The sequence below is a fragment of the Diorhabda sublineata genome, chromosome 10, assembly GCF_026230105.1.
Source record: "Diorhabda sublineata isolate icDioSubl1.1 chromosome 10, icDioSubl1.1, whole genome shotgun sequence".
NCBI lineage: Eukaryota > Metazoa > Arthropoda > Insecta > Coleoptera > Chrysomelidae > Diorhabda > Diorhabda sublineata.
In genome coordinates this window covers 19,149,494-19,166,523 of record NC_079483.1, presented here as the reverse complement: position 1 = coordinate 19,166,523, position 17,030 = coordinate 19,149,494, and the positions used below count along the sequence as shown (strand labels likewise).

Below are 17,030 nucleotides of genomic sequence, written 5' to 3'. Positions count from 1 at the left end.
TAAACTTCATCTGTGCATGATTTTGATCAAGAAATATTGAGTCTTGCATTGCATTGCACGTTGTCTTGCATCATGTCAAGTAGCCTTAAGCTAAACTTCATCTGTGCATGATTTTGATCAAGAAATATTGCATCTTGCATTGCATTGCACGTTGCCTTGCATCATGTCAAGTAGCCTCAAGCTAAACTTCATCTGTGCATGATTTTGATCAAGAAATATTGAGTCTTGCATTGCATTGCACGTTGTCTTGCATCATGTCAAGTAGCCTCAAGCTAAACTTCATCTGTGCATGATTTTGATCAAGAAATATTGAGTCTTGCATTGCATTGCACGTTGTCTTGCATCATGTCAAGTAGCCTCAAGCTAAACTTCATCTGTGCATGATTTTGATCAAGAAATATTGAGTCTTGCATTGCATTGCACGTTGTCTTGCATCATGTCAAGTAGCCTCAAGCTAAACTTCATCTGTGCATGATTTTGATCAAGAAATATTGAGTCTTGCATTGCATTGCACGTTGTCTTGCATCATGTCAAGTAGCCTCAAGCTAAACTTCATCTGTGCATGATTTTGATCAAGAAATATTGAGTCTTGCATTGCATTGCACGTTGTCTTGCATCATGTCAAGTAGCCTCAAGCTAAACTTCATCTGTGCATGATTTTGATCAAGAAATATTGAGTCTTGCATTGCATTGCACGTTGTCTTGCATCATGTCAAGTAGCCTTAAGCTAAACTTCATCTGTGCATGATTTTGATCAAGAAATATTGCATCTTGCATTGCATTGCACGTTGCCTTGCATCATGTCAAGTAGCCTCAAGCTAAACTTCATCTGTGCATGATTTTGATCAAGAAATATTGAGTCTTGCATTGTAGGTTGACCCTCAGGACTTTTACAGTTATCAGACCTCGATAGGACGTTTGACGTACGTAAATTTTGATAAAGAGATTATCACCTAAATTGAGGTTAAATATAACGAGTTTCTTAGCCTTTCTGACCGGTTCAGTATTTCCTCGAACCTCCATCTTTACGTTTCGAAATTTTTTTTCTCAATTTCCAGTAAATTCGATTCTAAACGGGATTAAAACCTTCAAGCTAAGCATTGTTCGTTGTGGAAAGCTTTTCTTTCGAACCTGACAGGCTTTTAGGGCGATGTATAAATATTTTCTTTTATTCATTAATGTCAGATCGACGTGAAAATTTAATGTAGTAGAAAATTTGTTTGGCATCGCTAATATACTTTATGGTATTTCGAATATAAACACCAACGAAAAATTATACGTTGCCACTTATTTTTATAATTCGTATGAAATTGATTTGACACATTTTAGTTAGGTTAGGTTTTGCTCGGTATATGGCATACCTACAATCTCTTATATCGTCATAACCTCAATCCTATGATTATCCAGTACCATTTTGTGATTTTTTTTCCATAAAAAGGTTGTGGGGACAAAAAAAACGGAAAATCTTTATCTATCCCTGTTTTTCGAAGTTTCTCGCATCCCAAAAGCTCGATGTCAGTCAAACTGATTTTTTTTTTTCGAAAATGATTATAAAACAGTTCAAAGCTTCTTGATTTTAACCCATCTTCGTGCCCAAATGATCATCGAATTATGTAAGGATAGAAACTGTCGAATATACACTAAAGAACGTACCTTTATTTGACAGGAGACATTTGACAGATGTCCGTAATGTTACTTATAGGTCTTGGAATAGTTTTCTACGGCATGGTTCTCATTATAGAGTTCAAAGGTAAAAAAGAATCATCTTGATGTAATAATAAGTAACCGTTGAAAGATTTTAAAAACAGCGCTAGATTTTTTCGCGGTTCATTCAAATTTACAACATGGATGTTTTTAATACACAATACAAAACATCTTAGAAACGAAACACGTTTATTTACATAATTATATAGATTTTCAACTAAACCAAGGAAAACTAAAATATCACTTTTGAAATTTGTAAAATCAATTTCCAAAAAAAGATTATCACATTAACTACAATTTGATATTGATTTACAAAATTCTTCTCATTTAGAACACACGTCAGAAAAGTGTTTGGAAAATTGGAACAAATGATTATTAATCTTGACAATTGACATTGACAGTTATGACATATTTTGAATGTAAGTAGGGTAGAAATGAGAATTTTGACATAAAGTATGTGCTCGAATAAACTTATTTCGTGTTTTTCATATCATTTGGAGTTTGGAGAATTCACTAAAATGATAATTTTCCGTGGATATTTTAGGATAAATATGTAAATTAGGTTTGTGTCAACGTTGGAGGTGCTATTTTGAATATGAAAATATTTTACCGCGTATGGATGATTTGCACAATTTTCCACAATGTTAAATGGTCGATATGAATCGTGAAAAACAGTAAACGGGGTAGAAAAAACGACAAAAATTAGCATTTTTTTCTCCCTTCTTAATTTCTCAATAAAACAGAACAAACATGTGGTCATTTATTTTCCTCGTAAAAGAAATTCCCTTTTTCCGGAAAGTTTACACTCTATAATAATCATAAGGGATGTTGATTACGAACCCTTGATATTAAACTGTTGATATTTAAGTATAAATTTAGGGTTATAAGTGAATTTGAAGATACTGCACATCGTTCAACCGGAAGTATCTGGCGATTCTGTTTCTGTTGTATATTTTTCTGTTTCTACAATTCGACTAGACTTTTATAAAAATTACGTCGTCGTTGGAAGAACGTGTCTGAAACCCCCTGACATGTGAAATAAGAGGGATGTTTCGCGTTGTTGGAATGTCGGGATAAAAATCATTTCGACTACGGCGAAATCCTGTGACTTATAATGCCGAGTCGTTCCGAAACTTTTCACCGCATTTTCAGTATTTCCCTTTGTTCGTGAATTATGTAACGGATTAGAATTAACGTTTAATTAATGACATGACAAAATAAAACGTTTCTTTTTTATATTTCGACTTAATTTGATGGAATAATTGACGAAGTGAAAACTAACGAATTGCTGTTAGTTAGTCTCGCTCAAAATCGATAACGGCTGGACAGATTTGGCTACGTTCGGTGTTTAATTATCAGAGAAAGTCTTAAAAGTAAATAAATATAAAAATCACTGCAGTAAAGGTTCAAATTACTGCAGGCCAATGTAATAACTGTTTACCATCCATTTTGGAGACCATTACGATCAGAAGGACTGAGTCAAGGTCACTCTCGTCGTCGATAAATTAATGTAACGCTCATGAGGACGATTAGTACCGTTAGATAGATCATAAAAAGAAATACAAAATGTCTTAGCTAGGCTAGAAGTAAAAACAGCTGCATATGAATTAACTATCAACGAAATGAAGGTCTCAAATACCAAAAAGTCCAGTTAAAATTGATCGTACAGTGGTTTTTGGTCTCTTATTTTAAATATCATCACGTATACTTGAAACAAACAAGTTTTTGCGTTAAAGTATAAATATATGACAGAATCCCTGTCTTTCTTCTTCTGGTATAAATTTTCGGAACGTTGGAAGCTACGCCGGGAATGCATGAAAACAAAGTTAACAATTTGCAAAAGTAATAAGGACAATTCGGTATTTAAATATTGTCGACTTCATTACTGTCAAGAATTATTAAGGATACGTGCCGAAACTCTTTATTAGAACCTCTTGAGTACGCTATTATATACCTTGTAGAACGATAATTTAATGCAAACTGAGAGAAAGCTTCATTGAATATGAACTCAACAATGAATTCAAATTTCATACTTCATTCCGAGGTTTTTGACTATAATTTAAACTTTTGGTAATTGTTTCATCAAAAGGGATCAAAAAAATATGAAAAATCCTTTTACAAAAGTATACAAACATTCGAAAACACGCTTCTAAAAACAGGACGCCACCGGTATTGGCTGGTTTCTCTCACAATCGAGACCATCAACTCTCGTTGACAGTGAACGCTGACAAATGACAGATAGAAAAATATTAGTTTTCATACTTGGTTTCGAGGTTTTTAACTATAATTTAAACTTTTGGTAATTGTTTCATCAAAAGGGATGAAAAAAATATGAAAAATCCTTTTACAAAAGTATACAAACATACGAAAACACGCTTCTAAAAACAGGACGCCACCGGTATTGGCTGGTCTCTCTCACAATCGAGACCATCAACTCTCGTTGACAGTGAACGCTGACAAATGACAGATAGAAAAATATTAGTTTTCATACTTGGTTTCGAGGTTTTTAACTATAATTTAAACTTTTGGTAATTGTTTCATCAAAAGGGATGAAAAAAATATGAAAAATCCTTTTACAAAAGTATACAAACATTCGAAAACACGCTTCTAAAAACAGGACGCCACCATTATTGGCTGGTCTCTCTCACAATCGAGACCATCAACTCTCGTTGACAGTGAACGCTGACAAATGACAGATAGAAAAATATTAGTTTTCATACTTCGTTTCGAGGTTTTTAAACTATAATTTAAACTTTTGGTAATTGTTTCATCAAAAGGGATAAAAAAAATATGAAAAATCCTTTTACAAAAGTATACAAACATACGAAAACACGCTTCTAAAAACAGGACGCCACCGGTATTGGCTGGTCTCTCTCACAATCGAGACCATCGGCTCTCGTTGACAGTGAACGCTGACAAATGACAGATAGAAAAATATTAGAGCGCTCGGCCACAGAACTTTCAGTTCAATTAATTGTTCCAAATGTTTCCTTTATCTCTGACATTTTGTCTGTTTCGTCTTGTACAAGTGAAATTTTCTCTGTGTGAATGACGTATTCGTGTGACTACCCTCATATAAGGGTAATAAACAGGAACTCAGTTTAATTTCGTAAACAAAAGACGTTATATTGAGATAGCACGTATTGATTATTATTCATTCTGACGTCAACGCGTATCTTTCTCACGTTTTTTTTTATGTTAAAATCGATAACGAGGTCTTGGAAGTTTCGATATGATTTGCGATATCATTTTCTTTGCTGTGTTATCTATTGATTCGCTTTAAAGACTGGAAAACTATATTTTTCAACGAAATTTCCATACTTTGGAACAATATCTTATGATGAGACGTATGTTTTTTGGTTTTTTTGTCGGGTTAAATAAGCAGAGAGACTCTGTAATATGCCATACGATTTATTACGTTTTTCTTCAAAGATTTTGATTATTTCTTTGATTAGTTTTTGATAATTCAATATATAAAATCAACCCAATTAAGAACCGGTTATTTATATACGTCATAGAATACCACCAAGGAAAGTAAGATTACAATTTGTCAAAGTAAGGGCTTACACATGCATATACAGGATGTCCCACGACGAGTTAAAACTATCTGTATATATGGCAGAATACTTATAGTAAAATCATGAAAATTTCTACGTTTAGGTTTTCGGATACGATCTTTTTAACTAGAATATTTTCAAAGATGGCCGACTTCCGGTTCTACCGGAAAATGACTGTAACTTTGTTATTTTGAATAGAACACCCTATATATTAATACATTTTTGAAAACTACGTAAAATTTTATCATACTTTTGTCTAAGAACTTTTTTCGAAAAATGCATACTTTTTGAGTTATTAATTTTTTTGTAAAAAATTTTACCCTTTGCAGACCCTTATAAATAATTTTTTTACGAGGATACCCTTAAATATATGAAAATGATTTCTGTACGATTGTTTTTAGCAAGGTCAGACGTATTTGAATCTATGTTGAAAAATGTTTCATTTTATACGGGGTGTGTATGAAAAGTGTTCAAATTTAACTTCATTAATATCAAATTTCTTTATTTTTTTTTAAATAGAACCACCCGGTTTTTTCTATTTTAATATATACAGGGGTACTTTAGAAAATTTCGAGGTATAAATATCTAGATGCAATAATTGAAAATGGGTAAATTATTCAAGATGTCCCATGACGAGTTAGAACTATCTGTATATATAGCAAAATCCTTCTAGTAAAATCATGAAAATTCCTACGTTTGGGTTTTCGGATACGATCTTTTTAACTAGAATATTTTCAAAGATGGCCGACTTCCGGTTCTACCGGAAGTTGACTGTAACTTCGTTATTTTGAATAGAACACCCTGTATATCAATACATTTTTTAAATCTACGTAAAATTTTAGTATAGTTTGGTCTGAAAACTTTTTTCGAAAAATGAATACTTTTTGAGTTATTAATTTTTTTATGAAAAATTTAACCCTTATAAATTATTTTTTTAAGAGGACATCCTTAAAGATATGAAACTGGTTTTTATTTGGTTGTTTTAAGCAAGGTCAGACGTATTTGAATCCATGTCGAAAAATTTCTTATTTCATACAGGGTGTGTATAAAAAATGTTCAAAATTTAACTTCATAAATATCAAATTTCTTTATTTTTTTAAATAGAATTACCCGGTTTTTTCTATTATAATGTATTCAGAGGTAAAAAATAAGGCAAATTCATATATTTTTTCCTATACCTAAACCTTACTGTTATCCAGGTATTAAATATTTTTAGTAAATTTTTAGAGATGCTCAATAACTGGTTTAATTCGATTAACTTTTGTTTCAAGCTGTATAGCTTCAAATTATTGAGCATTTTTTTAACAGTATGCGAATTTGGTCGCATTAAAATAGAAAAAACCGGCTGGTTCTATTTAAAAAGTTAAATAAATTTGATATTTATGAAGTTAAACTTTGAACAGTTTTTATACACACCCTGTATAAAATGAAAAACTTTTCAAAATAGATTCAAATACGTCTGACCTTGCTAAAAGCAACAAAACCAGAATCAGTTCCATATCTTTAAGGATGTCCTCGTAAAAAAATAATTCATGAGGGTTAAATTTTTCATAAAAAAATTAATAACTCAAAAAGTATGAATTTTTCGAAAAAAGTTTTCAGACAAAACTATACTAGAATTTTACGTAGATCTCAAAAATGTATTAATATACAGGCTGTTCTATTTAAAATAACAAAGTTACAGTCGACTTCCGGTATAACCGGAAGTCGGACATCTTTGAGAATATTCTAGTTAAAAAGATCGTATTCGAAAACCCAAACGTAGAAATTTTCATGATTTTAGTATAAGTATTTTACCAAATACAGATAGTTTTAACTCGTCGTAGGACACCCTGTATATATATACTTCAAATGAGGCCGAATACCACCATTAAAATTGGGAGCATACGGAATTTCAAAGGAATGGTATTAACACTTGCATTTATATACACATATGTATCAGAATCCATTTTCTAAATACCGTTTTATTTGTCCTATGTAAACAGTTTTGAGTTTTTTAAAAAAGAAGAAAAACGGATCGTGTTTTTCAACCGGAAAAAAGACAAAAGGATTGAAAAGTATTAAGACGACTATTCATCAAGAGAAACAAAGAATTTTATCCTTTTCTTACTGTTTATTAATATGGATATGATATTAATTTTGAATGATCTGTATTTATAAGTAGATGTTGACTAAATCACAAAAAGTTGTCTCCCTGGGGACAATATGACTGAAAGCAACCAAAAAGTAAACGTCTATTACCCTGATTTACCACCGTATAGTCCCGATCTGACCTCTACCGACTATAGTTTGTTAACAAAACTGAAAAACGAGAATTCGAAACGCGTACAGTTTATTTATTGAGACATTATTTTATGTAGTCCATTCTGTATAGTGCGGCGTGTTTATAAAATATTTATTTCTAACGTGGAGTTTACTGCGGGTAGTCGACTTTAAATATAGACTAAAAAGGACTTTTATTAAAAATAATCCCGAAGCTATTATGCTAATATTGCCGGAATAAAATGATGCTGGCAACGCAGCTTTAATTGGCAAAGTGTCAAACATATAAAAAAAACATATATACACATTTGGATATGAATATGTTCACCCTCAAAGCAAAATCATGTTCTTTTTTAAAAAAATTTCAACATCCTGTTTTCGCTTCGACCGTCCATAAATCCGATTATTTCTAGTTCTTTTTAGTCAACTTCAATTCATGAAATAGAAAATTTTATACACTAAGAAAACAAGGTTTTTCATAATCGATAATTTTTTTGATAATTTCGCTTATTGCGAAGCTTCGTATTCCTTTTTGTTCAGTTTTTTATGATACCATATCTATGAAGGATTTGACAGGACAAATCATGGGAAAAATACCTACAGAAATGACAAGGAAGGTAAAACAATGGATAACTCTATGGACAAGAGGCAAAGACAGACCAAGAAGTAACTGGAGAAACCAAATTGGAGGAGAAACTAGTAGTAAAAGTTAAAAACAGTAAAAAACTATAACACAAAAAACAAGGGGAGTAATCCACCCCAATAAAACGATCTGTAGGTGCAGAAAACTAGCTGTAATCCAAGATGAATCTACGAGAGTGAAGTAACAATGTTTTATGTACCAAAACACCCTTCCAAATGTACCAAAATGTACCGAAATTCAAGATTTGGTACTCGGGGATCAGTGATTGATAATTGATCAATTTGAAGAAGAAACTAGTAGTAAGAAAGTTAAAAACAGAAAAACTATAACACAAAGAACAAGGGGAGTAATCCACCCCAATAAAACGATCTGTAGGTGCAGAAAACTAGCTGTAATCCAAGATGATTCAACGGTTTAATGGTTATGATCTACGAGAGTGAAGTAACAATGTTTTATGTACCAAAACACCCTTCCAAATGTACCAAAATGTACCAAAATTTAAGATTTGGTACTCGGGGATCGCTGATTGATAATTGATCAATTTGAAGAAGAAACTAGTAGTAAGAAAGTTAAAAACAGTAAAAACTATAACACAAAGAACAAGGGGAGTAATCCACCCCAATAAAACGATCTGTAGGTGCAGAAAACTAGCTGTAATCCAAGATGGATCTACGAGAGGGAAGTAACAATGTTTTATGTACCAAAACACCCTTCCAAATGTACCAAAATGTACCGAAATTCAAGATTTGGTACTCGGGGATCGCTGATTGATAATCGATCAATTTGAAGAAGAAACTAGTAGTAAGAAAGTTAAAAACAGTAAAAAACTATAACACAAAGAACAAGGGGAGTAATCCACCCCAATAAAACGATCTGTAGGTGCAGAAAACTAGCTGTAATCCAAGATGGATCTACGAGAGGGAAGTAACAATGTTTTATGTACCAAAACACCCTTCCAAATGTACCAAAATGTACCAAAATTTAAGATTTGGTACTCGGGGATCGCTGATTGATAATCGATCAATTTGAAGAAGAAACTAGTAGTAAGAAAGTTAAAAACAGTAAAAAACTATAACACAAAGAACAAGGGGAGTAATTCACCCCAATAAAACGATCTGTAGGTGCAGAAAACTAGCTGTAATCCAAGATGGATCTACGAGAGGGAAGTAACAATGTTTTATGTACCAAAACACCCTTCCAAATGTACCAAAATGTACCAAAATTTAAGATTTGGTACTCGGGGATCGCTGATTGATAATCGATCAATTTGAAGAAGAAACTAGTAGTAAGAAAGTTAAAAACAGTAAAAACTATAACACAAAGAACAAGGGGAGTAATCCACCCCAATAAAACGATCTGTAGGTGCAGAAAACTAGCTGTAATCCAAGATGGATCTACGAGAGGGAAGTAACAATGTTTTATGTACCAAAACACCCTTCCAAATGTACCAAAATGTACCAAAATTTAAGATTTGGTACTCGGGGATCGCTGATTGATAATCGATCAATTTGAAGAAGAAACTAGTAGTAAGAAAGTTAAAAACAGTAAAAACTATAACACAAAGAACAAGGGGAGTAATCCACCCCAATAAAACGATCTGTAGGTGCAGAAAACTAGCTGTAATCCAAGATGGATCTACGAGAGGGAAGTAACAATGTTTTATGTACCAAAACACCCTTCCAAATGTACCAAAATGTACCAAAATTTAAGATTTGGTACTCGGGGATCGCTGATTGATAATCGATCAATTTGAAGAAGAAACTAGTAGTAAGAAAGTTAAAAACAGTAAAAACTATAACACAAAGAACAAGGGGAGTAATCCACCCCAATAAAACGATCTGTAGGTGCAAAAAACTAGCTGTAATCCAAGATGGATCTACGAGAGGGAAGTAACAATGTTTTATGTACCAAAACACCCTTCCAAATGTACCAAAATGTACCAAAATTTAAGATTTGGTACTCGGGGATCGCTGATTGATAATCGATCAATTTGAAGAAGAAACTAGTAGTAAGAAAGTTAAAAACAGTAAAAACTATAACACAAAGAACAAGGGGAGTAATCCACCCCAATAAAACGATCTGTAGGTGCAGAAAACTAGCTGTAATCCAAGATGGATCTACGAGAGGGAAGTAACAATGTTTTATGTACCAAAACACCCTTCCAAATGTACCAAAATGTACCAAAATTTAAGATTTGGTACTCGGGGATCGCTGATTGATAATCGATCAATTTGAAGAAGAAACTAGTAGTAAGAAAGTTAAAAACAGTAAAAACTATAACACAAAGAACAAGGGGAGTAATCCACCCCAATAAAACGATCTGTAGGTGCAAAAAACTAGCTGTAATCCAAGATGGATCTACGAGAGGGAAGTAACAATGTTTTATGTACCAAAACACCCTTCCAAATGTACCAAAATGTACCAAAATTTAAGATTTGGTACTCGGGGATCGCTGATTGATAATCGATCAATTTGAAGAAGAAACTAGTAGTAAGAAAGTTAAAAACAGTAAAAACTATAACACAAAGAACAAGGGGAGTAATCCACCCCAATAAAACGAACTGTAGGTGCAGAAAACTAGCTGTAATCCAAGATGGATCTACGAGAGGGAAGTAACAATGTTTTATGTACCAAAACACCCTTCCAAATGTACCAAAATGTACCAAAATTTAAGATTTGGTACTCGGGGATCGCTGATTGATAATCGATCAATTTGAAGAAGAAACTAGTAGTAAGAAAGTTAAAAACAGTAAAAACTATAACACAAAGAACAAGGGGAGTAATCCACCCCAATAAAACGATCTGTAGGTGCAAAAAACTAGCTGTAATCCAAGATGGATCTACGAGAGGGAAGTAACAATGTTTTATGTACCAAAACACCCTTCCAAATGTACCAAAATGTACCAAAATTTAAGATTTGGTACTCGGGGATCGCTGATTGATAATCGATCAATTTGAAGAAGAAACTAGTAGTAAGAAAGTTAAAAACAGTAAAAACTATAACACAAAGAACAAGGGGAGTAATCCACCCCAATAAAACGATCTGTAGGTGCAGAAAACTAGCTGTAATCCAAGATGGATCTACGAGAGGGAAGTAACAATGTTTTATGTACCAAAACACCCTTCCAAATGTACCAAAATGTACCAAAATTTAAGATTTGGTACTCGGGGATCGCTGATTGATAATCGATCAATTTGAAGAAGAAACTAGTAGTAAGAAAGTTAAAAACAGTAAAAACTATAACACAAAGAACAAGGGGAGTAATCCACCCCAATAAAACGATCTGTAGGTGCAGAAAACTAGCTGTAATCCAAGATGGATCTACGAGAGGGAAGTAACAATGTTTTATGTACCAAAACACCCTTCCAAATGTACCAAAATGTACCAAAATTTAAGATTTGGTACTCGGGGATCGCTGATTGATAATCGATCAATTTGAAGAAGAAACTAGTAGTAAGAAAGTTAAAAACAGTAAAAACTATAACACAAAGAACAAGGGGAGTAATCCACCCCAATAAAACGATCTGTAGGTGCAAAAAACTAGCTGTAATCCAAGATGGATCTACGAGAGGGAAGTAACAATGTTTTATGTACCAAAACACCCTTCCAAATGTACCAAAATGTACCAAAATTTAAGATTTGGTACTCGGGGATCGCTGATTGATAATCGATCAATTTGAAGAAGAAACTAGTAGTAAGAAAGTTAAAAACAGTAAAAACTATAACACAAAGAACAAGGGGAGTAATCCACCCCAATAAAACGATCTGTAGGTGCAGAAAACTAGCTGTAATCCAAGATGGATCTACGAGAGGGAAGTAACAATGTTTTATGTACCAAAACACCCTTCCAAATGTACCAAAATGTACCAAAATTTAAGATTTGGTACTCGGGGATCGCTGATTGATAATCGATCAATTTGAAGAAGAAACTAGTAGTAAGAAAGTTAAAAACAGTAAAAACTATAACACAAAGAACAAGGGGAGTAATCCACCCCAATAAAACGATCTGTAGGTGCAGAAAACTAGCTGTAATCCAAGATGGATCTACGAGAGGGAAGTAACAATGTTTTATGTACCAAAACACCCTTCCAAATGTACCAAAATGTACCAAAATTTAAGATTTGGTACTCGGGGATCGCTGATTGATAATCGATCAATTTGAAGAAGAAACTAGTAGTAAGAAAGTTAAAAACAGTAAAAACTATAACACAAAGAACAAGGGGAGTAATCCACCCCAATAAAACGATCTGTAGGTGCAGAAAACTAGCTGTAATCCAAGATGGATCTACGAGAGGGAAGTAACAATGTTTTATGTACCAAAACACCCTTCCAAATGTACCAAAATGTACCAAAATTTAAGATTTGGTACTCGGGGATCGCTGATTGATAATCGATCAATTTGAAGAAGAAACTAGTAGTAAGAAAGTTAAAAACAGTAAAAACTATAACACAAAGAACAAGGGGAGTAATCCACCCCAATAAAACGATCTGTAGGTGCAAAAAACTAGCTGTAATCCAAGATGGATCTACGAGAGGGAAGTAACAATGTTTTATGTACCAAAACACCCTTCCAAATGTACCAAAATGTACCAAAATTTAAGATTTGGTACTCGGGGATCGCTGATTGATAATCGATCAATTTGAAGAAGAAACTAGTAGTAAGAAAGTTAAAAACAGTAAAAACTATAACACAAAGAACAAGGGGAGTAATCCACCCCAATAAAACGATCTGTAGGTGCAGAAAACTAGCTGTAATCCAAGATGGATCTACGAGAGGGAAGTAACAATGTTTTATGTACCAAAACACCCTTCCAAATGTACCAAAATGTACCAAAATTTAAGATTTGGTACTCGGGGATCGCTGATTGATAATCGATCAATTTGAAGAAGAAACTAGTAGTAAGAAAGTTAAAAACAGTAAAAACTATAACACAAAGAACAAGGGGAGTAATCCACCCCAATAAAACGATCTGTAGGTGCAGAAAACTAGCTGTAATCCAAGATGGATCTACGAGAGGGAAGTAACAATGTTTTATGTACCAAAACACCCTTCCAAATGTACCAAAATGTACCAAAATTTAAGATTTGGTACTCGGGGATCGCTGATTGATAATCGATCAATTTGAAGAAGAAACTAGTAGTAAGAAAGTTAAAAACAGTAAAAACTATAACACAAAGAACAAGGGGAGTAATCCACCCCAATAAAACGATCTGTAGGTGCAAAAAACTAGCTGTAATCCAAGATGGATCTACGAGAGTGAAGTAACAATGTTTTATGTACCAAAACACCCTTCCAAATGTACCAAAATGTACCAAAATTTAAGATTTGGTACTCGGGGATCGCTGATTGATAATCGATCAATTTGAAGAAGAAACTAGTAGTAAGAAAGTTAAAAACAGTAAAAACTATAACACAAAGAACAAGGGGAGTAATCCACCCCAATAAAACGATCTGTAGGTGCAAAAAACTAGCTGTAATCCAAGATGGATCTACGAGAGGGAAGTAACAATGTTTTATGTACCAAAACACCCTTCCAAATGTACCAAAATGTACCAAAATTTAAGATTTGGTACTCGGGGATCGCTGATTGATAATCGATCAATTTGAAGAAGAAACTAGTAGTAAGAAAGTTAAAAACAGTAAAAACTATAACACAAAGAACAAGGGGAGTAATCCACCCCAATAAAACGATCTGTAGGTGCAGAAAACTAGCTGTAATCCAAGATGGATCTACGAGAGGGAAGTAACAATGTTTTATGTACCAAAACACCCTTCCAAATGTACCAAAATGTACCAAAATTTAAGATTTGGTACTCGGGGATCGCTGATTGATAATTGATCAATTTGAAGAAGAAACTAGTAGTAAGAAAGTTAAAAACAGTAAAAACTATAACACAAAGAACAAGGGGAGTAATCCACCCCAATAAAACGATCAGTAGGTGTAAAAAACTAGCTGTAATCCAGGAAGATTCAACGGTTTAATGGTTATGATCTACGAGAGTGAAGTAACAATGTTTTATGTACCAAAACACCCTTCCAAATGTACCAAAATGTACCAAAATTCAAGATTTGGTACTCGGGGATCAGTGATTGATAATTGATCAATTTGAAGAAGAAACTAGTAGTAAGAAAGTTAAAAACAGTAAAAAACTATAACACAAAAAACAAAGGGAGTAATCCACCCCAATAAAACGATCTGTAGGTGCAGAAAACTAGCTGTAATCCAAGATGGATCTACGAGAGGGAAGTAACAATGTTTTATGTACCAAAACACCCTTCCAAATGTACCAAAATGTACCAAAATTTAAGATTTGGTACTCGGGGATCGCTGATTGATAATCGATCAATTTGAAGAAGAAACTAGTAGTAAGAAAGTTAAAAACAGTAAAAAACTATAACACAAAGAACAAGGGGAGTAATCCACCCCAATAAAACGATCTGTAGGTGCAGAAAACTAGCTGTAATCCAAGATGGATCTACGAGAGGGAAGTAACAATGTTTTATGTACCAAAACACCCTTCCAAATGTACCAAAATGTACCAAAATTTAAGATTTGGTACTCGGGGATCGCTGATTGATAATCGATCAATTTGAAGAAGAAACTAGTAGTAAGAAAGTTAAAAACAGTAAAAACTATAACACAAAGAACAAGGGGAGTAATCCACCCCAATAAAACGATCTGTAGGTGCAAAAAACTAGCTGTAATCCAGGAAGATTCAACGGTTTAATGGTTATGATCTACGAGAGTGAAGTATCAATGTTTTATGTACCAAAACCAAATTTACATTAAATGTTTTAGATAAAAACTACGTACGGGTTTGAGCTAACTCATCCTCATACGAAAATCATCGACTCCACATTGTAAAGATGAATTAAAGTACCAATTCCTAAACCTAGAGTTTAAGCTTACCTGCGGTAGCGTTGAGCACGTGTACGTTGATAGAAGCAGGTACAGCGTTCGAAGGGCTACAGGTATAATTGCCGTTATGACTTTTATCGGCTTCTTGTATGTAAATGACACTGGAACTTCGTCCGTCCTGTACATAAACTCCCGGATCATAGTTTATCATGCGCTGCTCGTGAAACCAGAAAACGTATTCTGGAGTTTCCGTAGAATCCCGTAGAGTACATACTAGCTGGAGACGCGATCCTGAATGAATGTACAAATCCGGCGCGCCCTGAATTTCTGCCAAGGCTTCTGCAAGAGAAAATAACTTCCATCGAATACGTAGTCGAAGAAAATATATAAAAAAAGGACGAAATCTAGAAATTTCTAAGCAGGAAGACGAAAAATATTGTAAGAAATGAGTTCAATTTTAATTTACGCGAGTTTTCGAACTAGCTAAAGGTCTACGAATACCTGGTGCGCCAGGGTGGCCGCCAACTACGTCGTCTCTTGGAGTCCCGTGGAAACTCGTTATGAAATTGACCAAAAAATATCCCCTGGAGGTTTCCTATATCGTTGGACACGAATATGATGACGACGATAACCTGGAAGGTACCTGGTGTCCAAGGTGATTAATTTCTACGTCAACTCATAGAATCCCGTGGAAATTCATTATGAAATTGGCCAAATAATATCCCCTGGAGGTTTTCTAGATCGTTGGACACGAATATGATGACGACGATAGCCTGGAAGGTACCTGATGTCCAAGGTGATTAATTTCTTTGTCAACTCATAGAATCCCGTGGAAATTCATTATGAAATTGACCAAATAATATCCCCTGGAGGTTTCCTAGATCGTTGGACACGAATATGATGACGACGATAACCTGGAAGGTACCTGGTGTCCAAGGTGATTAATTTCTACGTCAACTCATAGAATCCCGTGGAAATTCATTATGAAATTGGCCAAATAATATCCCCTGGAGGTTTTCTAGATCGTTGGACACGAATATGATGACGACGATAGCCTGGAAGGTACCTGATGTCCAAGGTGATTAATTTCTTTGTCAACTCATAGAATCCCGTGGAAATTCATTATGAAATTGACCAAATAATATCCCCTGGAGGTTTCCTAGATCGTTGGACACGAATATGATGACGACGATAACCTGGAAGGTACCTGGTGTCCAAGGTGATTAATTTCTACGTCAACTCATAGAATCCCGTGGAAATTCATTATGAAATTGGCCAAATAATATCCCCTGGAGGTTTTCTAGATCGTTGGACACGAATATGATGACGACGATAGCCTGGAAGGTACCTGGTGTCCAAGGTGATTAATTTCTACGTCAACTCATAGAATCCCGTGGAAATTCATTATGAAATTGACCAAATAATATCCCCTGGAGGTTTCCTAGATCGTTGGACACGAATATGATGACGACGATAACCTGGAAGGTACCTGGTGTCCAAGGTAATTAATTTCTACGTCAACTCATATAATCCCGTGGAAATTCATTATGAAATTGACCAAATAATATCCCCTGGAGGTTTTCTAGATCGTTGGACACGAATATGATGACGACGATAACCTGGAAGGTACCTGGTGTCCAAGGTAATTAATTTCTACGTCAACTCATAGAATCCCGTGGAAATTCATTATGAAATTGACCAAATAATATCCCCTGGAGGTTTCCTAGATCGTTGGACACGAATATGATGACGACGATAACCTGGAAGGTACCTGGTGTCCAAGGTGATTAATTTCTACGTCAACTCATAGAATCCCGTGGAAATTCATTATGAAATTGACCAAATAATATCCCCTGGAGGTTTCCTAGATCGTTGGACACGAATATGATGCCGACGATAGCCTGGAAGGTACCTGATGTCCAAGGTGATTAATTTCTTTGTCAACTCATAGAATCCCGTGGAAATTCATTATGAAATTGACCAAATAATATCCCCTGGAGGTT

At 34.3% G+C, this 17,030-nt stretch overlaps 1 protein-coding gene across 1 annotated transcript in view; it reads right to left on the bottom strand.

The window, feature by feature from the left end:
- LOC130449453 (uncharacterized) overlaps nt 1-17,030 on the bottom strand; it is a 36,006-nt gene that overhangs the window by 1,229 nt on the left and 17,747 nt on the right. Inside the window, exon 5 of the mRNA XM_056787268.1 lies at nt 15,079-15,366. Coding sequence (XP_056643246.1) covers nt 15,079-15,366 — 288 coding nt within the window. The remainder of the gene's footprint in view (nt 1-15,078; nt 15,367-17,030) is intronic.